The sequence below is a fragment of the Macaca thibetana genome, chromosome 19 (genome assembly GCF_024542745.1).
Source record: "Macaca thibetana thibetana isolate TM-01 chromosome 19, ASM2454274v1, whole genome shotgun sequence".
Lineage (NCBI taxonomy): Eukaryota > Metazoa > Chordata > Mammalia > Primates > Cercopithecidae > Macaca > Macaca thibetana.
The window spans coordinates 376,485-397,507 of NC_065596.1; the positions used below are offsets into that span (position 1 = coordinate 376,485).

At 38.9% G+C, this 21,023-nt stretch overlaps 2 protein-coding genes across 2 annotated transcripts in view; one reads left to right on the forward strand and one right to left on the reverse strand.

The window, feature by feature from the left end:
- The window catches only part of LOC126942371 (zinc finger protein 98-like), a 283,769-nt gene that overhangs the window by 233,769 nt on the left and 28,977 nt on the right, over positions 1 to 21,023 (reverse strand). The gene's annotated exons all lie outside the window — the stretch shown is intronic.
- On the forward strand, positions 10,049 to 20,284 carry LOC126942247 (zinc finger protein 492). Its single transcript, XM_050769614.1, has 3 exons — positions 10,049 to 10,175; positions 10,688 to 10,783; positions 18,318 to 20,284. Exons 1-3 carry the CDS (start codon positions 10,142 to 10,144, stop codon positions 19,796 to 19,798), a joined length of 1,611 nt encoding a protein of 536 aa, XP_050625571.1. The 5' UTR covers positions 10,049 to 10,141; the 3' UTR covers positions 19,799 to 20,284.

Here is a 21,023-nt window from a genome sequence, read left to right on the forward strand (position 1 = left end):
GAGCCTCTTTTGTTTGGGTTTCATAGGGACAGGGCAGTGTGGCTCATATTTTTATTACTGCAGCAGAAATTGCTGGCAGGAGAGGCACCTGAAGACAGGAAAGGAGAAACTTATATTTTTATATCTGTACAGCAGCTCATTGTTGCTGAATCTCTTCTGTTATAAAGTACAGAAATGGGTGGAGTTTTTTCTGTTTTGAGTCTTCTGCCTGTGAGTGTGGTGGTAGCAGGTAAACAGGTGGTGCTGACACCTTTTAAGGCATAGTCTCAAGATACGGTGTAGTTTGTCCAGAGAATCTTATCTGAGAAAGAATTCTAGAAAAGAAGGAGAAAAAGGAAAAAATGGCATTATAAATGATGAAATATTGAATACTTATTTTATTTTTATTTTACTTTAAGTTCCAGGATACATGTGCGGAATGTGCAGGTTTATTATATAGGTATATGTGTGCCACGGTGGTTTGCTGCACGTATTGACCCATCTTCTACGTGCCCTCCACTCCACAACAGGCCCTGGTGTGTGTTATTTCCCTCCCTGTATCCGTGTGTTCTCATTGTTCAACTACCACTTATGAGTGAGAACATGAAGTTTTTGGTTTTCTAGCCCTGTGTTAGTTTGCTGAGGATGATGACTTCCAGCTTAATCCATGTTCCTACAAAGGACATGATCTTTTTTCTTTGTATGGCTGTATAGTATTCCATGGTGTGTATGTACCACATTTTATTTATCCAATCTGTCATTGATGGGCATTTGGGTTGGTTCCATGTCTTTGCTGTTATGAATAGTGCTGCAATAAAAATACGTGTGCATGTGTCTTTACAGTAGAATGATTTGTATTTCTTTGAGTATATACCCAGTAATGGGATTGCTGGGTCAAATGGTATTTCTGGTTCTAGATCCTTGAGGAATCACCAGACTGTCTTCCACGATGGTTGAACTAATATACATTCTCACCAACAGCGTAAAAGCGTTCCTATTTCTTCACAGCCTCACCAGCATCTATTGTTTCTGACTTTTCAATAATCACCATTCTGACTGGTGTGAGATGGTCTCTCATTGTGGTTTTTATTTGTATATCTCTAATGATCAGTGATGTTGAACTTCTTTTCATGTGTGTTGGCTGCATAAATGCCTTCTGAGAAGTGTTTGTTCATCTTTTGCCCACCTTTTTTTTTTTTTTTTTTGAGATGGAGTCTCACTCTGTCTCCCAGGCTGGAGTGCAGTGGCACTATCTCTCCTCACTGCAACCTCCACCTCCTGGGTTCAAGTGATTCTCCTGCCTCAGCCTCCCAAGTACCTGAGACTACAGACGCCCACCATGATGCCCAGCTAATTTTTGTATTTTTAGTAGAGGCGGGGTTTCACCATATTGGCCAGGCTGGTCTTGAACTCCAGATCTCAAACAGTCCACCCACCTTGGCCTCCCAAAGTGCTGGGATTATAGGCGTGAGTCACCATGCCCAGCCTTTGCTCACTTTTTGATGAAATTTTTTTTTTTCTTGTAAATTTTTTAAAGTTTCTTTTAAATTCTGAATACTAGATCTTTGTCAGATGGGTAGATTGCAAATTTTTTCTCCCATTCTGTAGTTTGCCTGTTCACTCTGCTAATAGTTTCTTTTTCTGTACAGAAGCTCTTTAGTCTAATTAGATCTTATTCTTCAATTTTGGCTTTTGTTGCAGTTGCTTTTGGCGTTTTCGTCATGAAGTGTTTGCCCATGCCTATGTCCTGAATGGTATTGCCTAGGTTTTCTTCTAGGGTTTTTATGGTTTTGAGTTTTACATTTAAGTCTTTAATCCATCTTGAGTACATTTTTATATAAAGTGTAAGGAAGAGGTCCAGTTTCAGTTTTCTCCATATGGCTAGCCAGTTTTCTCAGGACCATTTATTGAATAGAAAATCCTTTCCCCATTGCTTGTTTTTGTCAGGTTTGTTGAATATCATATGGTTGTAGATGTGTGGTGTTAATTCTGAGGGCTCTTTTCTGTTCCATTGGTCTATATGCCTGTTTTTGGAGCAGTACCATGTTGTTTTGCTTACTGTAGTCTTGTAGTATATCTTGAAGTCAAGTAGTGTGATGCTGCCATCTTTGTTCTTTTTGCTTGAGATTGTCTCGGCTATATGGGCTCTTTTTTGGTTCCATATGAAATTTAAAGTCATTTTTTTCCTAATTCTGTGAAGAATGTCAATGGTAGTTTGATGGGAATAACATTGAGTCCATAAATTACTTTGGGCAGTATGGCCATTTTCATGATGTTGATTCCTTCTATCCATAAAGATGGGATGTTTTTCCATTTGGTTGTGTGCTCTCTTACTTCCTTGAGCAGTGGTTTGTAGTTCTTCTTGAAGAGGTCCTTCACATTCTTTGTTAACTGTATTTTTACATATTTTATTCTTTTTATGGCAATTGTGAAGTTTATTTATGATTTGGCTCTCTTTTTGTCTATTGTTGGCTTATAGGAATGCCTGTGATTTTTGTACGTTGATTTTGTATCCTGAGACTTTGCTGAAGTTACTTATCAGCTTAAGGATTTTTTGGGCTGAGATGATGGAATTTTCTAAATATAGAATAATGTCATCTGAAAACAGAGAGAATTTCACTTCCCCTTATTCTATTTGAATACTGTTTCTTTCCCTCGCCTGATTGCCCTGGCTGTAGCTTTTAATACTATGTTCAACAGGAATGGTGAGAAAGGACATCCTTGTCTTGTACTGGTTGTCAAAGAGAATGCTTCCAGCTTTTTCCCATTCAGTATGATATAGGCTGTGTGTTTGTCATAAACAGCTCTTACTATTTTGAGATATGTTCCCTCAACACCTGGTTTATTGAGAGTTCTTAACATGAAAGAAAGTTGAATTTTATCAAAGGCCTTTTCTGCATCTATTGAGATAATCATGTGGTTTTTGTCTTTAGTTCTGTTTATGTCATGAATTATGTTTATTGATTTGCATATGTTGAACCAGCCCTGCATCCCAGGGATGAAGCCGACTTGATCATGGTGCGTAAGTTTTTGTTTTTGTTTTTTTGAGACGGAGTTTTGCTCTTGTTGCCCAGTGCAATGGTGCGATCTCGGTGCACCGCAACCTCCGCCTCCCGGGTTCAAGTGATTCTCCTGCCTCAGCCTCGCAAGTAGCTGGGATTACAGGTTTGCACCACCACACCCAGCTAATTTTTTGTACTTTTAGTAGACACGGAGAGGGTCAGGCATGTCTTGAACTCCTGTCCTCAGGTGATCTGCCCGCCTCGGCCTCCCAAAGTGGTGGGATTTCAGGCGTGAGCCACTGCACCTGGCTTGGTGGATGTTTTTTAAAGGGCTGCTGGATTCCGTTTGCCAGTTTTTTTTTTTTTTTTTTTTTTTGACAGTTTCATTCTTGTTGCCTAGGCCGGAGTGTAAAGGTGCAGTCCCAGCTCACTGCAACCTCCGCCTCCTGGGTTCAAGTGATTCTCCTGCCCCAGCCTCCCAAGTAGCCTAGATTACAGGTGCCCGCCACTACACCCTGCTAATTTTTTCTTTTTTTTGTTTTTTTAATTAGAGGCGGGGTTTCACCATGTTGGCCAGGCTGGTCTCGAATTCCTGAACTCAGGTAATCTGCCACCTCGGCCTCCCAAAGTGCTCTGATTACGAGTGTGAGCCACCATGCCTGGTCTTGGTTTACGAGTATTTTATTGAGGATCTTCGCATCGATGTTCATCAGGAATATTGGCCTGAAGTTTTGTTGTTGTTGTGTCTCTTCCAGGTTTTAGTATTAGGATGATGTTGATGTCATAAAATGAGTTAGGAAGGAATCCCTCTTTTTCAGTAGCTTGAAATAGTTTCAGAAGGAATGGTACCAGCTGCTCTTTGTACCTCTGGTAGAATTTGGCTGTGAATCTGTCTGGTCCTGGGCTATTTTTGGTTGGTAGGTTATTCATTACTGCCTCTGTTTCAGAACTTGTTATTGGTCTATTCAGGAATTTGACTTCTTCTTGGTTTAGTCTTGGGAGGGTATACATGTCTAGAAATTTATTCATTTCAGCTAGATTTTGTAGCTTATTTCCATAGAAGTGTTTATAGTATACTAGTCTAGCCAGCAGTCTATTTTGTTAATTTTTTTTTTTTTTTTTTTTTTTTTTTTGAGACAGAGTTGATTGCTCTGTGGTCCAGGCTGGAGTGCAGTGGCACAATCTTGGCTCACTGCAACCTCCACTTCCCAGGTTCAAGTGATTCTGCTGCCTCAGCCTCCCGAGTAGCTGGGATTACAGGCGTGCACCACCATGCCCAGCTAATTTTTGTATTTTTGGTAGAGACAGGGTTTCATCATGTTGGCCAGGTTGCTCTCCAACTCCTGACCTCAGGTGATCCCCCCCATCTCGGCCTCCCAAAGTACTGGGATTATAGGGGTGAGCCACCGTGCCTGGCCCTATTTTGTTAATTTTTTCAAAAATATCTCCTGGATTCATTGAGTTGGTTTTTTTGTTTGTTTGTTTTGTTTTGTTTTTGTTTTTGTTTTGAGGGTTTTTCATGTCTATCTCCTTCAGTTCTGCTCTCATCTTAGCTATTTCTTGTCCCTGCTAGCTTTTGGAATTGGATTTCTTTGCTCCTGCTTTCTAGCTCTTTAATTTTTTTTTTTTTTTTTTTTTTTGAGATGGAGACTCGCTGTGTCATCCAGGCTGGAGTGCAGTGGCATGATCTTGGCTCACTGCAACCTCCGCCTCCTGGGTTCAAGCAATTCTCCCTGCCTCAACCTCTTGAGTAGCTGGGATTATAGGCACCCACCACCACACCTGGCTAATTTTTCTATTTTTTAATAGAGATGGGGTTTTGACATATTGGCCAGGCTGGTCTTGATCTCCTGATTTCAGGTGATCTGCCTGCCTCAGCCTCCTAAAATGCTGAGATTACAGGCATGAGTCACTGCACCATGACTTAGCTCTTTTAATTGTGATGTTAGGGTGTCGATTTGAGATTTTTCTAGCTTTCTGATGTGGGCATTTAGTGCTATAAATTTCCCTTTTAACTCTGTCCCAGAGATTCTAGTATGTTGTGTCTTTCTTCTCATTGGTTTCAAAGAACTTCTTGATTTCTGCCTTATTATTTACCCAGGAGTCATTCAGGAGCAGGTTGTTCATTTTTTATGTAAATGTGCACTTTTGAGTAAGTTTCCTAATCGTGAGTTCTAATTTGACTGTGCTGTGATCTGAGAGACTGTTTGTTACCATTTCAGTCCTGTTGCATTGGCTGAGGAGTGTTTTACTTCCAATTATGTGGTTGAGTTTAGAAAAGTGCTATGTGTCACTGAGAAAAATGTATATTCTGTTGATTTGGGGTGGTGAGTTCTGTAGATGCCTATTAGGTCCACTTGATCCAGAGCTGAGTTCAAGTCCTGAATATCCTAGTTAATTTTCTGTCTTATTGTTCTGTCTAATATTGACAGTGAGGTGTTAAGTCTCCCACCATGATTGTGTGGGCATCTAAGTCTCTTTGTAGGTCTCTCAGAACTTGTTTTATGAGTCTGAGTGCTCCTGCATTGGGTGCTTATATATTTAGGATAGTTAACTCTTCTTGTTGAATTGATTCCTTTACCATTAAGTAATGCCCTTCTTTGTCTTTTTTTAATCTTTGTTGGTTTAAAGTCTGTTTCATCAGAGCTAGGATTCCACCCCCTGCTTATTTCTGTTTGCCATTTGCTTGGTAAATTTTGCTTCATCCCTGTGTGTGTCTTTGCACATGAGATGGGTCTCCTGAATATAGCACACTGATGGGTCTTGACTCTTTATCCAATTTGCCAGTCTGTGTCTTTTAATTGGGGCATTTAACTCATTTACATTTAAGAATAGTATTGTTCTGTATGAAGTTGATCCTGTGATCATGATGGCGTCTGGTTATTTTGCACACTACTTGATGCTGTTTCTTCATAGTGTCATTGGTCTTCATGGTGTGTTTTTGTGGTGGCTGGTACCAGTTTTTCCTTTCCATATTTAGTGCTTTCTTCAGGAGCTCTTGCAAGCCAGACCTGGTGGAGACAAAATCCCTCAGCATTTGCTTGTCTGGAAAGGATTTTATTTCTTTTTCTACTCATGCAGCTTAGTTTGGCTTGGTAAGAAATTCTGGGTTAAAAATTCTTTCCTTTAAGAATGTTGAATATTGGCCTCCATTGTCTTCTGGCTTGTAGGGTTTCTGCTGAGAGGTCCAATGTTAGTCTGATGGACTTATTTTGTAGGTGACCTGGCCTTTCTCTCTGGCTACCCTTAACATTTTTTTGTCATTTCAACCTTGGAGAATCTGATGATTATGTTTCTTGGGGTTGATCTTCTTGTGCAATATCTTAGTGGTGTTCTTGGTATTTCCTGAATTTGAATGTTAGCTTGTCTTGCTAAATTGGGGAAATTCTCCTGGATGATATCCTGAAGCGTATTTTCCAGCTTGTTTCCATTCTCCCCCTTTCCTTCAGGTATTCCAGTCAATTGTAGGTTTGGCCTTTTTATGTAGTCCCATATTTCTCGGAGGCTTTGTTCATTCCTTTTCAGTCTTTTTTCTCTAATTTTGTCTGCATGCCTTATTTCAGCAAGGTGGTCTTCAAACTCTGATATTTTTTTCTTCTACTTTGTCAGTTTGGCTATTGATACTTGTGTATGCTTCATCAAGTTCTCATGCTGTGTTTCTTAGCTCCATTGGGTCATTTCTGTTCCTCTCTAAACTGGTTATTCTAGTTAGCAGCTCCTCTCTCTAACTTTTTTCCAAAGTTCTTAGGTTTTTTGCATTCGGTTAGAACGTGCTCCTTTAGCACTCAGTGGAGTTTGTTATTGCCCATCTTCTGAAGTCTACTTCTGTCAATTTGTGTCTCTCATTCTCCGTCCAGTTCTGCACCCTTGCTGGAGAGGCATTGCAATCATTTGGAGAAGAAGAGGCACCCTTGCCTTTTGGGTTCTCAGTGTTTTTTTCATTGATTCTTTCTCATCTTCATGAGTTTGTCTAGCTTCTATCTTTGAGGCTGCTGACTCTTGGATGGGGTTCTTGTGGGGACTTTTTTGTTGCTGTTACTCATTTCTGTTTGTTTTTCTTTCAGTGGTTAGGTCCCTCTTCTGTATGGTTGCTGTGGTTTGCTGGGGGTTCACCTCAGGCCCTATTTATCTGGTTCACTCCTGAACCTGGAGATATCAAGGAGGTTGGAGAACATCAAAGATGGGTGCCTCTTCCTTCCTCTGGAATGTCTGACCTTAAGGAACACCAATCTGATGCCAGTAGGAACACAGCTGTATAGGGTGTCTGACAACCCCTGTTGGAGTATCTCACCCAGTTGGGTGGCACGAGGAACAGGACCCATTTAATGAAGCACTTTTATTGTCCCTTGGTGGAGGGGTATGCTTCACTGGGGTTAAACCCACTCCTCTGGGCTGCTTGGATTACTTAGAACTAGCAGGAGGAAAAGCTAAGTCTGCTCGTCCACAGAGACTGCGGTCACCTCTCCCCTTAGGGACTCAGACCCAGAGAGATCAGAGTTCTGTCCCTGAGCCCCTGGCTGAAGCTGTTGGAGTTCCTGCAGGGTGGCCCCACAGAGTGAGGAGGGATGGGTCAGACTCAGGCCTAAAGAGGTGCTGTAGCTGCAGTCTGGCACAGCTGGTGTGTTGGGCTGTGGGGGACACCTCTTGGAACCACGCCATCCAGCATCCCTGTCTCCAGCAGGGGAAAAGCACCGCCAGGAGCTATAGAGATGGCTGCCGCCCTTCCCCTGCCCAGGGAGCCTAGTGTGTTAGACAGCTGTCAGTCCCAGTACTGGTTGCTGCCCCTCCCCAAGGAGCTCAAATGGCTTAGACAGCAGGCAGCCACAGCTGTGGTGCTGGTCACCCCTCCCCTGGGAACTCAGCAGGCTTAAACGGATTTTAGCTGAGAGGTTATTGAGAATCTGCACAGCTCTGGGGTTGGGACCCTAGGCCCCGGTGGCATGGGTTCCTGAGTGAAATCTTTCAGTCTGTGGGTTGCACAGTTCCATGGAAAAAACATGGTTTTGTCAGCTAAGTAGCACACTCATTCACTGCCTCCCTTGGCTGGGGGGTGGGGACTCTTCTGCCCTGTGCGGCTGTCAGGTGGGTGGCTGTACCACACTCTTCTTTCTTCCTCTCCATGGGCCATGCCAGCTGCCTAGTCAGTTCTGATGAGAGAACCTGGATACCTCAGGTGCCAGTGCAGGATGCACAGGCCATTATGGTTCTTTTCGGTGGGAGCCTCTGATCGCCGCTGCTTCTAATTGGCCGTCTTTGCCCCACCCCTAAAAAATGTTTTTTGTTTTGTTTTTGTTTTTTGTTTTTTAAGCTAAACATGTCTCAGATGAAGAGCTGTGTCCACTCTGCCTCCTGGAATGCCACGTGTTCAATACTTGCAGAGCTTTAATTTTCTACTTGTGCTTTTTCTTCCTAATGAGTTTGTTTTAACTACTTTTTAGTTCTTATTATAGTCAAGGGGGTCTGAAAAACATTTCTTTCCTATATACCAGAGTCTTCTCTACATTATCAAGATCCTGCCTTCTTATATGTCATAACGAATTCTCACGGTGAATTTATGAACTGCAATATTAAGAATGTTTCTTTTGTGGTTGTGGAACATGGAAAGGTGTGGATACTCAGTATTCCTATTGGGGAGAAGCTGGGGTCCTTAGTAAAGATGGAGAGCATGTAATGTTGAGGTTCCATCTCTGTTCTCCATTAGCTGTATGCAGAACAGGATTAAGAAAATGCTTATTTAAACAGGATGGCATTTATTACCCAGACAGTTTTGAAAAAAAAAAATTATTAGGAGATACTTACTCTTCAGGGTGTGAAAAAAAGACTACTGAAAATCACCATTAAAATGTACAGAACATGGGAGATACTGGTATCTGGAACTTTGCATAAAACCAATGTTTCTTTATGATTAAATTCAGGCTATAATTTACTTTTGGCTGGGAGATACCATAGCAGTGATGCCGTGTCCTTCTCTGTGCATCAGCACACCATAAAAATTTGTCTTCATGCAGTTGATGTTAGTAACTCACTTGGTTAATGAGCTCTGTGACATATTTTTTTCTATAGAGTTAATTATTTTTCTCTTAATTATTATATATCTTTATTCAGCAGATGTGCATGAACAATCACATTTAATCTGGTAGCTGACCTTTCTTAGGTTTTCTTTCCATTTATCTGTCTTTGGAAAATGAAAGCTCTCATCTTTGTTTATAGGCCAGAAAAACTGAAAAACACACAGGCTCTTCCACTTACTGGATGTTTGACAAAATAGTTTCCTTGGACCAAAAACATGGGCATTACTGGTGAGCTTGTTAGAGATTCAGAAACTCAGATTTTATTCCAGATTTTCTTTTTTTTTGAGACAGAGTCTTGCTCTGTCATCCAGGCTGGAGTGCAGTGGCGCAATTTCAGCTCACTGCAAGCTCCACCTCTGGGGTTCACGCCATTCTCCTGCTTCAGCCTCCTGAGTAGCTGGGACTACAGGCACCCACCGCCACGCCCTGCTAATTTTTTGTATTTTTAGTAGAGACGGGGTTTCACTGTGTTAGCCAGGATAGTCTCGATCTCCTGACCTCATGATCCATCCACCTCAGCCTCCCAAAGTGCTGGGATTACACAGGCGTGAGCCACCACGCCCAGCCCAGATTTTCTGAAAAAATAATCTGCATTAACAATATCTCCAGTTTATCATACACATTAATATTTGAGCAGTGTTTTCTAACTGAATATGTCTTTTCCATCTGAAAAATTTACACAACTTATTCTGTATGATGTAAATATAGCATTCAAAAATGTACATGTTAGTGTTAATGCCCTCAATTTTATATTTCATCATCCAGAAAAGTATCATCTATACATTGATGTTGTGGATCTTATACCACTCTCTTTTCTCAGAGTTAGAGAATACATTAGAGAATATTTCTGTGTTGAAAGTTATTTATTAAATATTTTCTGTCACTCCTATAAGTAAGAACCAGTTCTCTTTACTCTTGTTTTGCCTTGAGTCAAATTAAAAATTCTGTTCCTGGCCACTTGGTAAATATGTGTGTGTGTGTTTGTATGTTTTTCAGGGAGTGTTGACATTTAGGGATGTGGCCATAGAATTCTCTCTGGAGGAGTGGCAATGCCTGGACACTGCACAGCAGAATTTATATAGGAATGTGATGTTAGAGAACTACAGAAACCTGGTCTTCCTGGGTGAGGATAACTTCAGTACACAATTCCCTAATATACCCTATAAGTTTTATTTCTCTTTTTTTGTAGAATGGTTTTTGGTAATTTATGCTTTCAGATCTCTGTGTTTTTTGTTTGTTTGTTTGTTTGTTTGTTTTTAAACTTCAAGCTTTGTCTATGTAGAAAGGAATTTCAAGATGTTTCATTTTGACCTGAACTTTCCACACTCCTGAGCTGATCTGTGTCCTTTCACTCTAGATTAGTGTTAATTTTAGAAATTTAGTGGCATAACGTAACTGTTGCCCACATCTTAAAATGTAATTGCCACTACCAATTTTTGATTTAGTAGTACCACGTAGTAAAATTAAGAACGTACAAAATTAAAATATTTCCTAAATATTTTAAATTTTTTGTTGTAAATTAGTATTTTGGAATTAATTTACTAGAATATTCTATTACATCATTTTTACTGAACCCATTACCAAATTGATAATTGGAGAATATGAGCATGATTCATGCTATTTTTAATAAAACAGGTATTGCTGCCTCTAAGCCAGACCTGATCACCTGTCTGGAGCAAGGAAAAGAACCTTGGAATGTGAAGAGACATGAGATGGGAGCTGAACTCCCAGGTAGGTGAGAGTGAAAGTGAATACAACAGACAACACAGATGAGAGGTCCAAAGCAGAAAAAAGAAAAGTCCTTAAAATGATTTGAAATCTGTGTTCCAAAGGAAATAGTTTCTAGGAAGCCTGAATTTTTTTTTATTTTGCTCTCACAAAGAAGCATCTTCTGTCTGATCTTTGTAAAATCACTAAAGATTTTACTTTCCCTTTGGTGACCTTCCTTCAAGTTTACAGTGACAGCCAAGAGAGTCCTCTTCGTGGCATATGAGAGACTGCAAAATCTGACTGCTTCTTTGTTGTTTTTGAAAACACACAGATAATCTGCAAAATTTTGAGAAATTCTGTGTTAAACTGTTTTTTAAGTTCTCTTTTTACATCATGTCCTAAGTGTGTGAGAGTAGTGGTTTCTGTTCCGTTGTCTTTTTATTGCTAATTTTTCTGCACATTGCATTTTGTCTTCTTCTTATAGTCTTGAAGTATAGTTTGAAATTATAAAGTATGATGTTCTTGTGGTTTGTTCTTTTTTTTTTTTTTTTTTTTCAAGATTGCTTTGGCTATTCAAAGTTTACTGTAGTTCTGTGTGAAAATTGTATTTTCTTTTTTTTGTTGTTGTTTGAGACGGAGTCTCGCTCTGTCACCCAGGCTGGAGTGCAGTGGCACCATCTCGGCTCACTGCAACCTCTGCCTCCCGGGTTCAAGCAATTCTTCTGCCTCAGCCTCCCGAGTAGCTGGGACTACAGGTGCAAGCCATCACACCTGGTTAATTTTTGTATTTTTAGTAGAGACGGGGTGTCACCATATTGGCCAGGCTGGTCTTGAACTCCTAGACTTCATGATCCACCTGCCTCGGCCTCCCAAAGTGCTAGGATTACAGGCATGAGCCACCACGCCTGGCCGAGAATTGTATTTTCTATTACTGTAAAAAAAATACTGGAATTTTGATAGGGAATTTATTGAATCTAGAGATCATTGTAGATAATATGGCACTTTAATAATATTCTTTCAGCCGGGCATGGTGGCTCACACCTGTAATCCCTGCACTTTGGGAGGCCAAGGCAGGCGGATCACCTGAGGTGATTTTTGACCCTGACTCAAAAACACTGTACTGTACATTTCAGGCATGTGAAGTATATTTACATTGTTTTATAAAAGACTTCTAGAAATTTTACAATACACATTAAACAACTACCAATTTTTCCCATTTCCTGGCACTTTTCAAATACCATTCTTTTTTCTAAGAGTATAACTGCTTTATATATCTCATAAAATCTCTGTCTGTGGCTGGCTCATTTTATTTTGCATAAAGTCATCAAGAGTTACTTTTATAGTTGTTAGAATATTTCCTGCTTTTTTTCAAACTGAGTAATATTTTGGTATTTTTATATTTCAAATTATATCTGCTGAATGATTTGGTGACCGAAATTTGCCTTGCTTTTACCTATTGACTTTTAGTAACAATGCTAAAATAATTGTGGGTATGCAAGTGACTCTTCATGTGACCATATATGTGAGAGTTTATATATGTGCTGCATTCTATTTTATTAGTCTACCTTTTCACCTTTATACTCATACCAAATTGTTTTAATTCTGTAGCTTTGTGATGTGTTTTGAAATCAGGAACTGTAATGCCTCCAACATTGTTTTGTTTCGTTTTTAATATTTTGGCGTACTTTATTGTCTGTAGAGATTCTGTATACTCGAAGGATTGCTGTTTCTGTTTCTTCAAAAATGTAATGAGAAATTTGAAAAACATTGCGTTAAATCTGTAGATTGTATTGAGCAGGATGGACATCGTTACAATATTACCTTTTTCAGCCTTTCACAAGAGCATGTTTAAGAGTGTGTTAATTTCTATATATTTGTTAATTTTTCAGTTTTTTTCCTCTTATTGTATACTCATTTCATTTTGGTGATAGAAAGTAATTTACAAAATTTCAGTTTTAAAAAATTTGGTGAGACTTATTTTCTTTTTTTGGCATAAGAGGTGGTCTATCAAGGAAAATGTTGTATTAGCTGTTGAGAACCATGTGTGTCCTGGTGTTGAGTGTTTTCTATACCTCTGTTAGAAATAATTGTGTTATACTGCCTGGAAGCCCTGTATTCCCTTACTAATATTCTCATTTAATTTTTATTGCAGAAAGTGCAGTGTTAAAATACCCTACTATAATTACGTTGCTGTCTATGTGTCTCTGTTGTTCTGTCAATATTTGCTATATATGTTTGGAGCCCTAATGTGAGATGCACACACACACACACACACACACACACACACACACAGATATATATACACATTTTTCATAGGTTCCCAGTGAGTAAATCTCAAGGCATCATTGTTGTTGTTGTTGTTGTTTTGAGACAGAGTCTCACTCTGCGTCCCAGGCTGGAGTGCGGTGGTGTGATCTTGGCTCACTGCAACCTCTGCCTCCTGGGTTCAAGCAATTCTCCTGCCTCAGCCTCCTGAGTAGCTAGAATTACAGGTGGCTGCCACCATGCCTGGCTAATTTTTCTATTTTTAGTTGAGACAGAGTTTCACCATGTTAGCCAGGCCAGTCTCGAACTCCTGATCTCAAGTGATCAGGAGGATCACTTGATCCTGCCTCGGCCTCCCAGAGTGCTGGGATTACCAGCATGAGCCAATGTGCCCAGCCTAAATCTATAAGTTTTAATGTCCTTTTTTGTCTCCTTGGAGTTTTGACTTCAAGTACATTTTATAAAATATGACAGTTTTTGACGTAAGATGTAGCTTGCATAATATTATGTTGATTTCTTCTGCTCTCATTTGATTAATATTTGTATGAAATGCATTCTTCCATCTTGCCCCTTTTAGTATTTTTTATCATTAGATCTCTACTGACTTTTGTAGAAAAAAAAGTTGGATCTTGGCTTTTAAAAATTTTAATAAATCTATTTATTGAAAGTGTGTCCCTTGATTTGAAAGTTAATTTGATATATATATTTAAGTAATTGTCTGATAGAGACCTTACTGTTATGTTTTTAATTATTTTATTTGATTCTTGCATCTTTGTTTCTCATTTTCTCTCTGTCTTTGTGTCTTTTGCTTTTTGTATTGATATGCTTTTACTTATTTCTAATTCACTTTTGTATATTTGTACAGATTTTTTTTTTTTGTGGTACCTTGGGGCTTCCATAAAACCTCTATAAGAAACAACAGTATATTTTTAATTTGGTACAGAATCAACTTCAGTTGAATAAAAAAATTCTTCCTTATTACATCTGCCCTGAAATTTGTCATTGATGTTGCTAATTATGTTTTTGCATTGTATATTCATTAACAGATGTTTATAATTTCTGTGCTTTTATTTTTCAAAATTTAGTGAATAATTTAAAATGTTTTCTGCACCATTATGATAATGCCACAAGATTCTATTTTTGTGTGTGTGCATATCTTTCCCAGAAAATAGTGTATTTTTATTTGTGTATGTGTTTTTTTTTTTTTGAATCCTTTTACTTTCAGGTTAAGGAGCTGCGTTCACCATCTTTTATATGCAGGGCATATGCAGTACTAATACACTTTTTCAGATTTTGGTTGTTTTGGAAGGTTTTTCCTTTTTATTTGGCAGGACAGATTTGTTGATGGTATTATTCTCACTTCATGGCAGTTTTTTGTTGTTTTTTTGTCTTTTTTGTTTTTCAGGACTTTGTGTCACACAGTTTCTTTCTGGCCTGCAAAATTTTTGTTGATAATTCACTGGTTATATCATAAGACTATGTTTGTAAATGACACATTACTTTTATCTTGCAGCTCCGAAGACTTTCTTCTTGTCTGTGATTTTTGAAAATGTGCTTAACATGTATTTGTTATAAATATCTTTGTGTGTATCCTAATTTGTTTGTTGAACTTCATTTTTACATCATTTTTCTTTGAGGATTTTCCAGTTATTTTTTATTTTTCTATTTTTTACCTCCAAATTTTTTTAAATATTTTGATATTTTTGTTTTTATTCTCTCTTTTTTTTTTTTTTTTTTTTTTTTTTTTTTTTTTTTTTTTTGAGACGGAGTCTCGCTCTGTAGCCCAGGCTGGAGTGCAGTGGCCGGATCTCAGCTCACTGCAAGCTCCGCCTCCCGGGTTCACGCCATTCTCCGGCCTCAGCGTCCCGAGTAGCTGGGACTACAGGCGCCCGCCACCTCGCCCGGCTAGTTTTTTGTATTTCTTAGTAGAGACGGGGTTTCACCGTGTTATCCAGGATGGTCTCGATCTCCTGACCTCGTGATCCACCCGTCTCGGCCTCCCAAAGTGCTGGGATTACAGGCTTGAGCCACCGCGCCCGGCCTTTATTTTCATTTTTGTGATTTTCTACAGTGGACTGACTGTATTCCTGTTTCACTCATTGGATATTATTCAATTTATTAGTGTTTAAAATTAATGTGTACATCTTTTTTATGATTTCTTTCTGGAATTTACACAATATTTTTGATGAAATCATGTTGCTCTGTTTTGTATACATTATAATCTTTGAGATTTGGACATTTTAAAAAGCTACCTGTCACAGTCTTTAAAATGCATTTTTTTTCTGACATAGTCTGAAAACAATTATCTTGGCTAGAGATTCTGGGAGTCTCTCAAACATGTTCTTAGGATGTGCCTTGTCTAAAATTTTGTGTTTACTTTTAGTCAAAGGTGTTTATTCATGTTGTTTCTTCTTCTTCTTCTTCTTTTTTTTTTTTTTGAAACAGAGTTTTGCTCCTGTCACCTGGGCTACAGTGCAATGCCATGGTCTCAGCTCACTGCAGCCTCCACCTCCTGGGTTCAAGTGATTCTCCAGTCTCAGCCTCCCACTTAGCTGGGATTACAGGCTTGTGACCCCATGCTCAGCTACTTTTGTATTTTTAGTAGAGATGATTTCACCATATTGCCCAGGCTTAGTCTCAAACTCCTGACCTCAGTTGATCTACACACCTTGGCCTCCCAGAGTGCTAGGATTACAGGTGTGAGCCACCACACTCAGCCTATTCATGTTTCTTCTTAATAACCAATAATCACTTGCTATAATTGTTTTCTGTCTGTAATACCACAGTCTTTCTGCTGCTGTAAAACTTACCTTTCTTATTTATTTATTTATTTATTTATTTTTATTATACTTTAAGTTCTAGGGTACACGTGCACAACATGCAGTTATGTTACATAGATATACATGTGCCATGGTGGTTGATGCTATCCCTCCCCCAGCCCCCACCCCCCAACATGCCCCAGTGTGTGATGTTCCCTGCCCTGTGTCCAGGTATTCTCATTGCTCAATTCCCACCTATGAGTGAGAATGTGTGGTGTTTGGTTTTCTGTCCTTGTGATAATTTACTGAGAATGCTGGTTTCCAGCTTCATCCATGTCCCTGCAAATGACATGAACTCATTCTTTTTCATGAGTGCATAGTATTCCGTGGTGTATCTGTGCCACATTTTCTTAATCCATTCTATCATTGATGGACATTTGGATTGGTTCCAAGTCTTTGCTATTGTGAATAGTGCCACAATAAACATATGTGTGCATGTGTCCTTATAGTAGCATGATTTATAATCCTTTGGGTATATACCCAGTAATGGGATGGCTGGGTCAAATGGTATTTCTAGTTCTAGATCCTTGAGGAATTGCCACACTGTCTTCCACAATGGTCGAACTAATTTACACTCCCACCAACAGTGTAAAAGCATTCCTATTTATCCACATCTTCTCCAGCACCTGTTGTCTCCTGACTTTTTAATGATCACCATTTTAACTGGCCTGAGATCGTATCTCATTGTGGTTTTGATTTGCATTTCTCTAATGATCAGTGATGATGAACATTTTTCCACGTGTCTGTTGGCTGCATAAATGTCTTCTTTTGCGAGGTGGCTCAAGCCTGTAATCCCAGCACTTTGGGAGGCCGAGACGGGTGGATCACGAGGTCAGGAGATCGAGACCATCCTGGCTAACATGGTGAAACCCCGTCTCTACTAAAAAATACAAAAAACTAGCCGGGCGAGGCGGCGGGCGCCTGTAGTCCCAGCTACTCGGGAGGCTGAGGCAGGAGAATGGCGTGAACCCGGGAGGCGGAGCTTGCAGTGAGCTGAGATCAGGCCACTGCACTCCAGCCTGGGCGACAGAGTGAGACTCCGTCTCAAAAAAAAATAAAATAAAATAAAATAAAATAAATAAATGTCTTCTTTTGAGAAGTGTCTGTTCACATCCTTTGCTCACTTTTTGATGGGATTGTTTTTTTCTTGTAAATTTGTTTAAGTTCTTTGTAGATTCTGGCTATTAGCCCTTTGTCAGATGGGTAGATTGCAAAGATTTTCTCCCATTCTGTAGGTTGCCTGTTACTCTGATGGTAGTTTCTTTTGCTATGCAGAAGCTCTTTAGTTTAATTAGATCCCATTTGTCTATTCTGGCTTTTGTTGCCATTACTTTTGGTGTTTTAGTCATGAAGTCTTTGCCCATACCTATATCCTGAGTGGTATTGCCTAGGTTTTCTTCTAGGGTTTTTATGGTTTTAGGTCTAACATTTAAGTCTTTAATCCATCTAGAATTAATTTTTTTTTTTTTTTTTTTGAGACAGAGTCTTGCTCTGTTGCCCAGGCTGGAGTGCAGTGGCCGCATCTCAGCTCACTGCAAGCTCCGCCTCCTGGGTTCATGCCATTCTCCTGCCTCAGCCTCCCATGTAGCTGGGACTACAGGCGCCCACCACCACGCCCGGCTAGTTTTTTGTATTTTTTAGTAGAGACGGGGTTTCACCATGTTAGCCAGGATGGTCTCGATCTCCTGACCTCATGATCCGCCCATCTCGGCCTCCCAAAGTGCTGGGATTACAGGCTTGAGCCATCGCGCCCGGCCTGAATTAATTTTTATATAAGGTGTAAGGAAGGGATCCAGTTTCAGCTTTCTACATGTGGCTATCCAGTTTTCGCAGCACCATTTATTAAATAGGGAATCCTTTCCCCATTTCTTGTTTTTGTCAGGTTTGTGAAAGATCAGATGGTTGTAGATGTGTGGTGTTATTTCTGAGGGCCCTGTTCTGTTCTATTTGTCTGTATATCTGTTTTGGTACCGTACCTTTTATCTCAGCACACTCAAACTGTCATTTGAAAGAATACCACTGTTTCTTTCAGAACTTTTATGCAGTGAGAGACAGGAACCAGTGTCTGTAAAAGCACCTGCCATTGAGAAATAAAGATGTATAAGCCATTATTTTATTTGTCTTTTAAAAATGAAACCAGGAGTTGGCAGTTTATTTCTAAAGTCACTATATTATATAGGGAAGCAGGAAGATCTGTGTTGGGTAAATGTAACAGACTTTACGTTCTTCTATGTGCCTCTTTGCATTGGACTCACCTGGGGCACTGCACACACTTAACTTACTTTAATTTTTCACAAATGTAATTTGGTCTGTATGTTTTTGTTACTTTATATGGCTGTGAAAATGTTACAGCATGTAATATTTGGCTGTGCCATCTTGTGATGTAGTCTATCATTTTATAGGTTAGATTTGTAAAGTATATTCATCTGAGTCTAGTAAGTAAAGTAATTTATTATTTTTATTTCTTTCAGTTGTATGTTCTTATTTTGCCCAAGACCTTTGGCCAAAGCAGGGCATAAAAAATTATTTCCAAAAAGTGATACTGAGAAGATACAAAAAATATGGACATGAAAATTTACAGCTAAGAAAATACTGTAAAAGTGTGGATGAATGTAAGGTGCACGAAGAATGTTACAATGGACTTAGCCAGTGTTTGACAACTACCCAGAACAAAATATTTCAATGTGACAAATACGTGAAAGTCTTTCATAAATTTTCAAATTCAGACAGATGTAAGATAAAACATACTGGAAAGAAGGCCTTCAAATGTAAAGAATGTGAAAAGTCATTTTGTGTGCTTTCACACTTAGCTCAACAGGAAAGAATTCATACTGGAGAGAAACCCTATAAATGTAAAGAATGTGCGAAAGCCTACAATGAGGCCTCATACCTTTCTACACATATAAGAATTCATACTGGAAAGAAACCCTACAAATGTGAAGAGTGTGGAAAAGCCTTTAACCAGCTCTCACACCTTACTACACATAAGATAATTCACACTGGAAAGAAACCCTACAAATGTGAGGAATGTGGCAAAGCTTTTAACCAATCTGCAAACCTTACTACACATAAGAGAATTCATACTGGAGAGAAACCCTACAAATGTGAGGAATATGGCAAAGCTTTTAGCCAGTCCTCAACCCTTACTGCACATAAGATAATTCATGCTGGAGAGAAACCCTACAAATGTGAAGAATGTGGCAAAGCTTTTACTCAGTCCTCAACCCTTACTACCCATAAGATAATTCATACTGGAGAGAAATTCTACAAATGTGAAGAATGTGGCAAGGCCTTTAGCCGGTTCTCACACCTTACTACACATAAGAGAATTCATTCTGGAGAGAAGCCCTACAAATGTGAAGAATGTGGCAAAGCTTTTAACCTATCGTCACAACTTACTACACATAAGAGAATTCATACTGGAGAGAAACCCTACAAATGTGAAGAATGTGGCAAAGCTTTTAATCAGTCCTCAACTCTTTCTAAACATAAGTTAATTCATACTGGAGAGAAACCCTACAAATGTGAAGAATGTGGCAAAGCCTTTACCCAGTCTTCATACCTTACTACACATAAGAGAATTCATACTGGAGAGAAACCCTACAAATGTGAAGAATGTGGCAAAGCTTTTAATCGGTCCTCAACTCTTTCTAAACATAAGGTAATTCATACTGGAGAGAAACCCTACAAATGTGAAGAATGTGGCAAAGCCTTTAACCAGTCTTCACACCTTACTACACATAAGAGAATTCATACTGGAGAGAAACCCTACAAGTGTGAAGAATGTGGCAAAGCCTTTAACAACTCCTCTATTCTTAACAGACATAAGATGATTCATACTGGAGAGAAACTCTACAAACCTGAAAGTTGTAACAATGCTTGTGACAACATCGCAAACATTTCCAAACATAAAAGAAAGTGTGCTGGTGAGAAATCACAGAAATATGAATAATGCGACAGAGCCTTTAAATGGTTATCACACTTGCTTGCAGGTTAGGTAATTCACACTGGAGAAAACTTCTACAAGTGTGAACAATGTGGCAAAACTTACACAATGCTCATACCTTATTGCACACGAAAGCCTTTATACTTGAAAATAAATGCACAAATATAAAAAAAGTTAAAATGATTAATATCTCCTCACATCTTACTCAACATCAGAGAATTTATACTTAATAGCATTAAAAGTGCAATTACTGTCAAAAGAGTCTTGAGAAAATGTAAGCTTTTAAAGTGCTGAAGAGGATTTATTTTGAAGACAAACATTACAAATATAAACAAAGTTGTGGTAAGTTTACTTGTAACACAGATCTTGTTGTATTCATTTTGCATTAGAGGCAAACCCTGAAGCAATTGCTCAAACTTCATTCAACGTCAGAAAATTTATATAGAAGAAAAACCTTGCAAATATAATAAATTTGGAAAAAAACATTTATTCAAAAACTACAGGTTAGAAAACTCCAGAGAGTTCATATTAAAATATATTTTTACAGTTGTAGTAAATAGAAAAAAATATTTAATTGTATGTTAAGTCTGTAAATATCAGAGAATTTACATTAGAAACATATAAGGCACTGACACTTCAGACTTTACACTGAATCAGAGTTCTGAGTTTAGAATACAATACAAAACTAAACTTGGTAGAAAAATTATTTGTTTATAACTTTAAAAGAGTAGAAGGTTTTTTGGAGAGTTACAAGTATACTTTTTTTGGGGGAAAGATTACAGGTTTTTTTGAAAAGTAAATATTGTGGCAAATTCTCAAATTGCTTCATACAAATAATGTTGTGATTAACTCAAATTACTTCATGTTAAAGTTGTAATTAACTCTCAAATTACTTCATGCTAAAGAAATTAGTTTCTTTTCCTTTTTTTTTTTTTTTTTGAGATGGAGTCTTGCTCTGTCGCTGCCCAGACTGGAGTGCAGTGGCGTGATATCGGCTCACTGCAACCTCCATATCCAGGGTTCAAGTGATTCTTTTGCCTCAGCTCCCTGAGTAGCTGGGATTACAGGGGCACACCACCATGCCTGGCTAAGTTTTATATTTTTAGTAGAGCCAGAGTTTTGCCATGTTGGCCAGGCTGGTCTTGAACTCATTACCTTAGGTGATCCACCCAGCTCTACCTCCCACAATGCTGGGATTACAGGTATTAGCCACTGCGCCTGGCCCATGCTG

Excerpts from the sequence above, each read along its gene's own strand:
- LOC126942247 (XM_050769614.1), top strand. The coding sequence starts at position 10,142 with ATGTTAGAGAACTACAGAAACCTGGTCTTCCTGG. Across the intron at positions 10,176-10,687 it reads CAGAAACCTGGTCTTCCTGG|GTATTGCTGCCTCTAAGCCA; the intron begins GTGAGGATAACT and ends TTAATAAAACAG. Across the intron at positions 10,784-18,317 it reads GATGGGAGCTGAACTCCCAG|TTGTATGTTCTTATTTTGCC; the intron begins GTAGGTGAGAGT and ends TATTTCTTTCAG.